Raw genomic sequence first — 12,548 nt, 5'->3', positions numbered from 1 at the left:
CTGTGTTCTTGGGGACCTTCAATGGGGACCTTCAAGAAATGTTTGGATACCCTTCCCCAGATCTGTGCCTCGACACAATCCTGTCTCGGAGCTCTACGGACAATTCCTTTGACCTCATGGCTTGGTTTCTGCTCTGACATGCACTGTCAACTGTGGGACCTTATATAGACAGGTGTGTGCCTTTCCAAATCCAAGTTGTAGAAACATCTCAAAGATGATCAATGGAAACAGGATGCACCTGAGCCCAATTTCAAGTCTCATATCAAAGGATCTGAATACTTATTGTATAAAAGGTATTTCTGTTTTTTATTTTCAATATATTTGCTAAAATGTCAAAACTGTTTTTTTTGGCTTTGTCATTGTGGGGTATTGTGTGTGGATTGCTGACGGTTTTTATTTATTTAATCCATTTTAGAATAAGTCTCTAACGTAATAAAATGTGGAAAAAGTCAGGTGGTCTGTATACTTTCCGAAGGCACTGTATATAATAGAGATTTACTGTATAGATTGTACAATCCATACATATCTATTCACTGTGATCCAGTGTTGTAATGTTATGTGTTTTGTTTTGACTCCATCCATCCATCTCTGCTGGTTGTGTTAACAGTTCTCCTCGGAACAGATAGCTGGGCGAGACGTGAGACTACTGCGAATCAAAAAGGTAATCAGAATTACCATCAGGATGAACTGTCCAGTTTTGACTATACTTTTCAGGTTGTTATATTTTTATTTAAGGCAAGAAGGATCAAAACAAAGTGACCTTTGGGTACAATGAAGTTAATTGGCAATTCGAAAAGTTCATTCCTGCACTGCAGAATCATCTCTATTTCCTCAGACAGACATATACAGTAGGATGATGGTGATGATGATGATACATCTAAGGCTTTAAAGCTGCAATATGTAACTCTTTGGGCGACCCGAGCAAATTCACATGGCAATGTGAGTTATAGATCTGTCATACTCATTGAAAGCAAGTCTAAGAAGTGGTAGATCTGTTCTATGTGTGCTATTTCGATGCTTCCCGTTCATAAGTTTTGTTTTCCGTCTTTTACTTTCGTTTTTTGTACACCAGCTTCAAACAACTGAAAATACCATATTTTTGGTTATGGAAAATATATTTAGATGGTACAATGATTCTCGACACTATACTTGCTTGTTTTGTCACATGAACTGAAATTAGGTGAACTATTACAATTTTAGCAACCATGAAATGGCGTGGCGATTTCTGTATAGTGCATCTTTAAATCATATGTAATGAATGCATTACATGGGTTTCCATGTATCTCTCTTACCTCAGGTTGGACCACTTGATCTGGCTGTGGAGGGGGGAGTAGACTCCCCTCTGGGAAAGCTAGTGGTATCTGCCATTTATGATGGAGGCTCGGCAGACAAACATGGTGAGTTCATACGTGTCAACACTTGGATTGATTTAATTTAAAGATTACAAACATCCATCTCTTCTCTCAACCCTCTGTTGTCACCAATGGAAATTGAATGGCATGTTTTTGTTTCATATTTGACATACAAACAGAATGTCAAAAGGTTTATTCCGTCTCTCAGAATGATATTCAATGGTCTGATTCCGCTCTTATTAGTCTATGGCTGCGTTTACACAGGCAGCCAAGTTCTGTTATTTTGCCCAATTATGGGCAAAAGAGTTGATTTGATTGGTCAAAAGACCAATTAGTGGAAAAATAATCAGAATTGGGTGGCCTGTGTAAACGCAGCCTTTATGTCCCTGTGGAGCAATGATAGTAGAAACGAATCCCAGGCTATTGAGTGGGATATGTTTACTAAACATAAGTTGAATCTACATAGGCAGCACTATTCAACCAGAGGTTGTTGTATGTAAAAACAAAAGTAATTTTTGTGACTGTGTTTGTGTGCATGTATGCGTGTGTGTGTGTGTGCCTCCCCAGGTGGGATAGTGCCAGGAGATGAGGTGATGGCTGTGAATGGGAAGATCCTGACTGACTCCTCACTGACAGAAGGACAAAACTCTCTGACCCGGGCCTGGAACAGCGGAGGGGTATGATTTTGACTGTCTCTTTTACACTCTGACGACAACAACAACGTCTAAGATCAGAAATACTGGGGGGTATTTCTCACAGCAAAATCAATGAGTTAGGCAGCTAACTTTCAATTCCTATTCTCAATAAACAGGCGAGGGAGTATATCCAAGGCTATCAGTTTGATCCTGTATTGTGAAATACTACCCTGGTTGTTTTGTGCTGACGGTAATTTGTCTTACATGAGTCTTATTGATAAGGCCAGCCCCGATCAAAACGTCAACAATCAGCACAGTTGATTTTTTTGGATCAATAGTTCCTCTGCGATATTTTTTTAACCCTGCAAATCCTGTATGGAAGAGGGATAGACAGTTCGTTGTTATATGAGCCAAACATCATTGATTTTTAATGTATCTGTATGTGTGCCTTTAGGATTGGATTGACCTGGTGATAGCAGTGTCACCTCCAAAAGAGTATGAAGATGAGGTGTAAGTACATTCTCTCCATCAACTCCACATGTGGTACAACCTCTACAGTATGTGAATGCACACAATGCATAGCTTATAAATCCTCACAAAGATTCAGTTGAAAGTAGATGCAGGGCGTAATGTTTCAATCTACTTGTTATTTACAGTGCATTCGGGAAAGTATTCAGACACCTTGACTTTTATTTTTTTTTCTTATGTTACAGTCTTATTTCAAAAATATTTACATTGTTTTTTTCCCTCATCAATCTACCCCCAATACCATAATGACAATGCAAAAACAGGTTTTTAGAAATGTTAGCAAATGTATAAAGAAACAAAAACAAAAACATCACATTTACATAAGTATTCAGACCATTTACTCAGTACTTTGTTGAAGCACCTTTGTCAGCGATTACAGCCTTGAGTCCTCTTGGGTATGACGCTACAAACTTGGCACACCTGTATTTGGGGAGTTCCTCCCATTCTTCTATGCAGATCCTCTCAAGCTCTGTCAGGTTAGATGGGGAGCGTCGCTGCACAGCTACTTTCAAGTCTCTCCAGAGATGTTCAATCAGGTTCAAGTCCGGGCTCTGGCTGGGCCACTCAAGGACATTCAGAGACTTGTCCCGAAGCCACTCGCCTTGGCTGTGTGCTTAGGGTAGTTGTCCTGTTGGAAGACCTTCGCCCCAGTTTGAGGTCCTTAGCGCTCTGGAGCAAGGATCTCTCTGTACTTTACTCTGTTCATCTTTCCCTCAATCCTGACTAGTCTCCTAGTCCCTGCTACTGAAAAACATCCCCACCGCATGATGCTGCCACCACCATGCTTCACTGTAGGGATGGTGCCAGGTTTCCTCCAGATGTGACGCTTGGCATTCAGGCCAAAGAGTTCAATCTTGGAGTCCTTTGGGTGCCTTTTGGCAAACTCCAAGAGGGCTGTCATGTGCCTTTTACTGAGGAGTGGCTTCCGTCTGCCCACTCTAGCATAAAGGCCTGATTGGTGGAGTGCTACAGAGATGGTTGTCCTTCTGGAAGGTTCTCCAATCTCCACAGAGGAACTCTAGAGCTCTTTCAGAGTGACCATCGGGTTCTTGGTCACCTCCCTGACCAAGGCTCTTCTCTCTCTCTCTCGATTTCTCTGTTTGGCCGGGCAGCCAGCTCTAGGAAAAGTCTTGGTGGTTCCAAACGTCTTCCATTTAAGAATGATGGAGGCCACTGTGTTCTTGGGGACCTTCAAATAATTTTTTGGGTACCCTTCCCCAGATCTGTGCCTCGACACAATCCTGTCTCAGCGCTCTATGGACAATTCCTTTGAACTCATGGCTTGGTTTTTGCTCAACTGTGGGACCTTATATTGACAGGTGTGTGCCATTCCAAATCATGTCCAATCAATTGAATTTACCACAGGTGGACTCCAATCAAGTTGTAGAAACATCTCAAGAATGATCAATTGAAACAGGAGGCACCTGAGCTGTAGTCTCATAACAAAGGGTCTGAATACTTATATAAATAAGGTATTTCTGTTTGTATTTTTCATAAATTTGCAAAAATTTCTAAAAACATTTTTTTGCTTCGTCATTATGGTGTATTCTGTATAAATTGATGAGGACAGTTTTTTAATTAATCCATTTTAGAATAAGGCTGTAACGTAACAATGTGGAAAAAGGGACAGGTGGTCTGAATACTTTCCGAATACACTGTATGTGTTGACTGTGATGTGACTGTAGCTAAATGGCCTCTCATGTAGTCAAAGTGGTGTGTGTTGTGTATGTCTGTTAGACTGTCTATCTGTCAATGTTCATGTCTGTGTGTCTGTCGGCGTGTGTGTGTGTGTGTTCAGCCCGAAGTCAACATCAGTCAGTCCTACTGTGAACAGAAAGGTGTTTGAAGGCAGTGCATCAGTGTACAGACAAGGCTACCGGCTCCAGTTTTAGCCCTAACCTCCCACCCTGCACACCCCACCTGTGGGTAAACCCCTACCCCCACGCACCCCTACCCTGTGCCCCTGCCAGAGGGGATGTTTGGCATGACTGTTTGGCCCCAGGGGGAGGTGGACTGTGTGTGCTTGTGCAGTATGCATCTAATTCATGTGACAGTCTCTCTGTCAATCAGAAACGACGACACACCAGCATCAATAGTAAACGGTATGTACGTTTTATGCCTCTCATTTTAGACAGTTGCTGTCACAATGAATGGCAGTGTCTGTCTTCTAGAACAATAGACACACTGCACATACAGTGCATTTATAAGGCTCTGGCCTGTCCTAAGAGGTCACGTCCATAATTAGCGTGACCGAGGTAGTGACATAGCCTTCTGCCATCCTTCAGCAGTTGTTCTGATTGATGTTAGTCAAAGGGACTGTAACATGTTTGGACCTATACTGGGAGATTACTATAGCAGTGATCCCCAAACTGTTTTGGTGCTGTGGACCACCACAAGCTTTGGGAATTTACCTATGTACCCACCCCATTATGACCCACCTAGTTGAAACAAACGTTTCACAATTCATGGCCCAAATACACTGAACAAGTATATAAACGCAACCTTCAACAATCTCAAAGATTTTACTGAGTTCAAGTTCATTTAAGGAAATATGTCAACTATAAGTCAACTAAAATAAATATATTAGGCCCTAATCTATGGATTTGACATGACTGGGAATACAGATATGCATCTGTTGGTCACAGATAGCTTTAAAAAAAGGTAGGGGCATGGATCAAAAAAACAGTCAGTATCTGGTGACCACCATTTGCCTCATGCAGCGCGACACATCTCCTTTGCATAGAGTTGATCAGGCTGTTGATTGTGGAATGTTGTCCCACTCCTCTTAAATGGCTGTGTGAAGTTGCTGGATATTGGCGGGAACTGGAACACGCTGTCGTACACATTGATCCAGAGCATCCCAAACATGCTCAATGGGTGACATGTCTGGTGAGTCTGCAGGCCATTGAAGACCTGGGACATTTTTAGTTTCCAGGAAATGTGTAAGAGAATCCTTGCAACATTATCATGCTGAAACTTGAGGTGATGGCGGCGGATGAATGGCACGACAATGTGCCTCAGGATCTTGTCACGGTATCTCTGTGCATTAAAATTGTCATCGATATAATGCAATTGTGTCTGTAGCTTATACCTGCCCATACCATAACCCAACCGCCACCATGGGGCACTCTGTTCACAACGTTGACATCAGCAAACCGCCCGCCCACATGTCTGTCATCTGCCTGGTACAGTTGAAACTGGGATTCATCCGTGAAGAGGACACTTCTCCAGCGTTTCAGTGGCCATCGAAGGTGAGCATTTGCCCACTAAAGTAATTTACAACGCCAACCTGCAGTCAGGTCTAGACCCTGGTGAGGACGACGAGCACAGATTAAATTCCCTGAGACGGTTTCTGACAGTTTGTGCATGAATTATTTGGTTGTGCAAACCCAGTTTCATCAGCAGTCCGGGTGGCAGGTCTCAGACGATCCCGCAGGTGAAGAAGCCTGATGTGGAGGTCCTGGGCTGGCATGGTTACACGTGGTCTGTGTTTGTGATGCCAGTTGGACATACTGCCAAATTCTCTTAAACGACGTTGGAGGCAGTTTATGGTAGAGAAATGAACATTAAATTCTCTGGCAACAGCTCTGGTGGACATTCCTGCAGTCGGCATGCCAATTGCACACCCCATTAGAACTTGAGACATCTGTGGCATTGTGTTGTGTGACAAAACTGCACATTTTAGAGTGGCCTTTTTATTGTCCCCAGCACAAGGTGCACCTGTGAAATGATCATGCTGTTTAATCATCATCTTGATATGCCACACCTGTCCTGTGGATGGATTACCTTGGCAAAGGAGAAATGCTCACTAACAGGGATCTAAACTAATTTGTGCACAAAATCTTAGACAAATAAGCTTTTTGTGCATATGGAACATTTCTGGGATCATTTATTTCAGCTCATGAAAAATGGGACCAAAACTTTACATGTTGCGTTTATATTTTTGTTCAGTATAGAATCCAATGGGAGCATCCAGTGGGTTCAATCAGTCCATTTGGGGTTACACAGCCATAGGGTCTCTCCACACATCTGCATGTGTGTTATTTCTAACTTACTTGTTTAGTTTATTAGGATCCCCATTAGCTAGTGCACATGCAGCAGCTACTCTTCCTGGGATCCACATAAAACACATGACAGAGTACAGAACAGTTACAGACAAGAACAACAATAGATATTATTACGTTCATATTAAAATGAAAAGTAATGTATTGTCAAGGCACCAAGCAACAAAAACATGTATATTTACTCACTACCCAGCTAGCAATGAGGAATCGGCCCAGAAGCGGCCCTCTTCCGGGTGGCCGGAACTGTTTGAATCGGACTCGGCCCGGAATCAAAATGAATGACTGCTCAGATTCGGCCCAAGTACATCGGGCCGTTTCTGTCTACCGGAATTCAGCCGACTTTGCCGGCATCTTACCCGAATCCCCCCAGAAGCGGCCTGATGCAATTTAAATAAATCTATACAAAATTACCCGATTTAGAATTTTTTCATATTACTATTATACATTTTATACATACAAATTATACTCATCCACAAAAAAAATGGTGTCGGAGGAAACACCATATACACCTGGTGACCGTGTCAGCGTGCATGCGCCTGGCCCGGCACAGGAGTCGCTACAGCGCGATCGGACAAGGACATCCCGGCTGGCCAAACCTTCCCCTAACTCAGACGGTGCTGGGCCAATTGTGCGTCGCCTCATGGGTCTCCCGGTTATGACCCGCACGGGTCTCGAACCATCATCTATAGCAACGCAGTTTGTACTTTGATGCCGTGTCTTAGACCGCTGCGCTACTTGGGAGGCTGCATCCACAAAGTTTTTAATGCTTATCAATTGCCTCGCACAAAGTATCAAAATACTGAAATCCTACACAGGACTCTTAAAGAATTTAATTGAAATGTTAATTGTATTTTTTGATCACAGAAACAATTAGAAAATATGGACAAATAAATAAGGAAATGGTAATTATATAAAGCAGCCCGTGTATCCATCTGCCAGAGAGTAGTCCCAATCGGCTCGAGCCCCAAAGTAATACATTTGGGCCAGATAACTATCACCGGAATCGACACGAGCTCAATCCCTGCATCCTAGCCATAAGTAATACTGCCGACGGCAGCCCAGACTCGGGCCACATGACGTCAGCCGAGTCTGACTCTCAGACGGAATTGGCCCAGATCCACTGTGCTAGCTGGGTACTCATATATTCTTAAATACCGTATAGTTAAATGACATCTTCAGAAAGAGGAGAGGTGCTGTCTTTTTATCTTTTTTTTAAACTAAACTTGCTTTTTGCCTGAATAAGCTCTGGTGGCAGAGCATTCCATGATGACATTGCTCTATACATAACTGATTGACGCATTAAATCAGTTTTGGGTTTAGGTACTGTGAAGAAACCCATAGTGGCGTTTCTAGCGGGACTTATGACCTAAGATACATTCTAAGGCTCCTCAACTGATGATATCCAGGTCATTCGACCTGTTTCTTTCTTTCTGTAGGACGTTCTTCTGAGAGTCACCTGACCACCAGCCTGCCAAACAAGCCATACCCACCAACCAGGAACCATCGTTCTCGTTCCCTCTGACATTTGACCTATTTTATCATCACAATCAAATCCCTGCATCAAACTGTTGCAATGCAATGCTGATCACTATTGACAGCAAGTCTGTTTGAACCAGAACCACGCCTGTGATGTGCTACATGTGAACTGTCTAGAATGTGAAAGACTGATTCATCCTCTGTTGAGTTCCATTTAGATCCCAGTACAGATACTTTCTGAAGAAGCTAGAGGGTTAGGACATCACTACGTAATACTCTGAGTTGATATTCACGTCATAAGAAGGAATTCACCTCGGCCACACAACTTTTACAATTTCAAATATGGTTTTAATTCTAGACATTCAGTTCCATAGCATTATTTAAATATTCCTCATGTAATGTTAAAGTAACTGTCCAGTGTTTCCAGATTTCTATGAAGTATGACCTATAATTAATTACAATATGAGTGAAATAGTTTTCCTTCCAAAAAGTGGTAATGTTAAAAAACAGCTTTTCTGTGTTGGAATAGCGTGGGCGTACCCCAATAACAGAATGTTGTTGGCGTATACCTGTCATTAAAAATATTAATGTGAGTAGAGGGCTGATTGGCCAGCTCATTCTCCTCAGGAGGATAACCTCATACTTTATGAGGAAACAGCAAGCATTTTAGAAACGGTCTGTTTGAGATACAAGTTTGTGTTTTTTCTCCAGTTTATGCTTTGACCACGTACAAGTACAGGATGAATCAACAACATTATTTGGGTATGAGTAAACAGAATATGAACTTTTAAAAGTGAGATGTTCACTGGACAGTTACTTTAATGGGTCGCTAACATGGTTGCCATATCATTTTGATTTGTCATGTAAATGCATCATAATGCAGAAATCTCAATGTCCCAACTAATTACATAGCTATGTTCCCCATTCTTCTCATTCTAGTACACTACAGCAAAGGAACACAGTTGTGAAAAACTGAACTCTGATGCTGAGGGGCATCGGTGTCAACAAGTTTTGATCCTCTGAGTTTAGTTAAATGCTAAGTGCATCTCAATGAGCTTCTAGTATGCCATAAGCCCCCTAGTTATAGGTGAAATTACACTTCTAAATCTCCAATGAAAGGTGTTTGAGCTTATCTGTATTCAGTTAGAGTATGTAATCTGAAGCAGGAGCAGACCCACAGGCCCTGCAGGCAGGCAGGCACACTGTGATGTAATAAATGTCCCTATTTGAAATCAATGCTCTCTCAGAATCAATAAAGGTATGTGTTTACTTTGACTGACTGCTCAGATTGTCTGGATTCACGATTTGGCCCGTTTATAAAGCTGGAATTCTAATGCGTTAGTTATCTCTCTCTGTCGCTCTCACTCTCTCTCTCTAATAGTAGCATTATTTACATTGAATGAAACACTAGGCAGGTTTCCATTGACCCAGGTTTATTCGTCAAAAGCATTAACCACGTTTCCATCCACAGTTTTTATGCGAGTAAAGTCATACCGTATAAAAAAGAATCACGACATCTGTGATGGAATCAGGAGGTTTCGGTACAATTTTGTAAATGCACAGATAATTTGTTTGTTCGACGTGGTGGGATCTTTTTGTGTCGGTAAAATTAATTGGCGAGAAATGACGGTGGAAACGCCTTTATGCGCAAATATTGATATAATAACCATCATAGTGTAACGACCCTGGAGTTTATACGATGACGCGGAATATCGACCTCTCGCTACGAGCTGTGAGACCATGCAGTTTATGCGGCTACAAGTGCGATAAGCTGCGCCGGACCTTACAGGGCTAGTGAGAGTGCGACGGGTTCGAGACCTGCTCCCTGCCTGTTTGCATTACACTGGTGTCGGAAGTGATCGGACCTCGCATCCACGACAGTGCGTGTGCTTGGCCGAGTGAGCGCGTATCCTGTAAGTACGTTAATTAGTCGCAAGCGATAGACGCGTAGGACGCGCTCTTTGATATACGGGTTCACGGTGTCACCGTGCAGTGTAACAGAGAACCCTGGGATGTGCTCATACAGCAGTTTTATACTGTGACAGCTTTAGTTCCGACCCGTCCGTTGGCCTGTCTAGTAGAGGCTGATGCTTACATCTGTCGGCATCTAGTCGTAGATTAGACGCGCTCGGATCTCTCCGTCGGTTCTAGGAGGTCGAGCGGTTCCTGATTTGGTATTGTCCAGTGCCCTACCCTGCCTGTTTGGCATTACAGATATAGAAGCCCTCAACACTCCGGAGTGACTACACTTGTATGCCTATCACTCGGTGTTGATCGGTCCTCACACACCTACGAGTCGTGACACGCACATGCTGTATTATTTATGTGCGTACATAATGAAATAATGTTCATGATCGAACTATATAGCAGGGTGGCTGAAAGTGCACGGACATGAGTCTTGACGCTCCTTCCCAATAAATGTTTAGAGTCTTATTCTGGTGACATGACGAGCTGTTGGCTAGAATGCACATGCCAAGACCAGAGTAGGCACATTTGCTATTTAACTCAACAGCTTTTCGGACAAAACTATTGGTTGAGTTGAAAATGCGATGGGAACACATTGAACATTATATTTTTATTCGGTACATGAAAACTTTCAAAGAAAAAGTACATTTTGTGTGTACCATGTCATCACACACTGATTTTAACCGCAACAAAGTTTGGTGGGGAAATTAACATAATTTTCTTTATGCAGATTTTAGAATATTTGCATGAAAATCTGTCGCCAATTGGATAGAAACCTAGCTGCTGTCGCAAACAAAACCTTTACGACGTGTAATGGAAACGACAGATATATAGGAGACATTTTCTAAAGATCGAGAACATTTTAACCGTTTGACAGGGGAGGATTTTTCTTTCGTTGAATTTTCTTTATTGGAACAAATTATGATGGAAACTGTGTTTTTCCAATAAATGATGATTGCCGAATCATTTTGAAGGTACGTGGGGCACGTGATGTCATTGCTAACTATAAAGCTCCACTCCAGATTGAATTATAAATGCCTAACGTTACTGCCTAACTATAAAAATAAAAAACTTTCTTTGCAGGGCAAGGATTGTCCTGACTTTCCATGGCACGGACCGTGGTGATGTCGGCACATGAGAATTGTTCAAATATGGCAAATATTAGTCAATTATGGCATTCTATCCCTGCTGGCTTTCGTGGACTACCTGAGACATGAAACAAATTGGCATACAGGCTGTCACCAATTTATTCATGTACAATTTGCCTAATGGGTAATGGAAACACTTCATTTTTCAGAACCCACCAACCCAACCAACCAACCAACCAACCAATGCACCGACACAGCTGAATCCCTCCATCCCCATCTCACAGCCTGTAATTGCTCCCATCACTCCTGCCATCCTCCACAAACCTGACGAGAAACCAAAACACTATATTAATTATTGACTCCAATGGAACGTTTATATTAGAGCAGTGAGAGGCACTGTATTATAGAATAAACTTTTCCCACTTAAAAAGGTGGCAACGTTATGGTGCCCCACAACAGAGTGAGGTATGGAGCTCTTGACTGTGGGCCAGCTTGGCTCCCCCAGCCATATGCTCATTCACACAGGGACCAATACCCTGCGTGCCCAACAGGAGAGAGTGGCCACATCACGAAGGGGAGAGATAGAGAGGGCCTCCACCATCTTACCCCTTGCAAAGATTGTAATATATACCCTGCTCCAGAGGAGAGATGTTCACCCTGCCACCATCCATCGGGTAAATGCCAGCCTCTCAGGACTGTGTGCTATGGCCCAACGTACACCTGGCCCGCCATCCCACCCTCAGCCTGGACAGTCTGTACGAAAATTTACACCTGTACAAAGATACAGTCCCCACCTTCGCAAGGACGTTAAAGGATGTTGGCCAGTCCACCTCACCCCACAGGAGCAGCAGACCAGCCACCAACTCTGAGACAAATCAGATGCTCCTATAGACCTGCATCCAGTGGCGCCTCATAGAGACTGGAGAACAACCAGAAACATTAGCCCCCCATACCACCCTTCACCACTTCTCTCCCAGGAAATGCATGCAGATACACTGAGTTATGCCCAAGCCATACGCAGTCAAAGAGGCCCAGCGCAGAGTTTGGAACATCGCCGGCCACACTGCCCTCCACACCACCCTCTTCAATTCCCCCTACAACCTCCCTCTCATCCTGCCAGACCAGGGCCGGCCCATCACAGCACAGCTCTACTAGACCCGGCCCGCATCAGCACTACTCAACCAGACCTAGCCCATCACAGCACAGCTCAACAAGACCAGGCCCTTCATTGCACAACGCAACCAGACCTGGCCCATCACATCACAGCTCAACAAGACCTGGCCCAACACAGCACAGCTCTACTAGACCCGGCCCGCATCAGCATAGCTCTACCAGACCCGGCCCATCACAGCGCAGCTCTACAAAACCTGGCCCATCATAGCACAGTTAACTGTATGGATAAAAGGCAACATTGTGCTTCCCTCTTCATTGACCTGTTAA

The 12,548-nt window shown here is 43.3% G+C and overlaps 1 protein-coding gene across 2 annotated transcripts in view; it reads left to right on the top strand.

The window, feature by feature from the left end:
• The window catches only part of LOC139530270 (harmonin-like), a 43,703-nt gene extending 34,373 nt beyond the window's left edge, over positions 1–9,330 (top strand). Inside the window, exons 16-21 of one of the 2 annotated variants that reach the window (XM_071326519.1) lie at positions 608–661; positions 1,298–1,397; positions 1,920–2,029; positions 2,442–2,497; positions 4,314–4,437; positions 8,016–9,330. In XM_071326519.1, the coding sequence (XP_071182620.1) occupies positions 608–661; positions 1,298–1,397; positions 1,920–2,029; positions 2,442–2,497; positions 4,314–4,407 (414 nt within the window). In that variant the 3' untranslated portion in view covers positions 4,408–4,437; positions 8,016–9,330. The remainder of the gene's footprint in view (positions 1–607; positions 662–1,297; positions 1,398–1,919; positions 2,030–2,441; positions 2,498–4,313; positions 4,438–8,015) is intronic. The other variant, XM_071326518.1, reaches the window with a different exon arrangement.
• Positions 9,331–12,548: the final 3,218 nt, after the last annotated feature.

The sequence above is a fragment of the Salvelinus alpinus genome, chromosome 9 (genome assembly GCF_045679555.1).
Source record: "Salvelinus alpinus chromosome 9, SLU_Salpinus.1, whole genome shotgun sequence".
Classification (NCBI taxonomy): Eukaryota; Metazoa; Chordata; class Actinopteri; order Salmoniformes; family Salmonidae; genus Salvelinus; species Salvelinus alpinus.
Note: the sequence above shows the minus strand (reverse complement) of the source record. Positions and strands in the feature narration are given on the sequence as shown.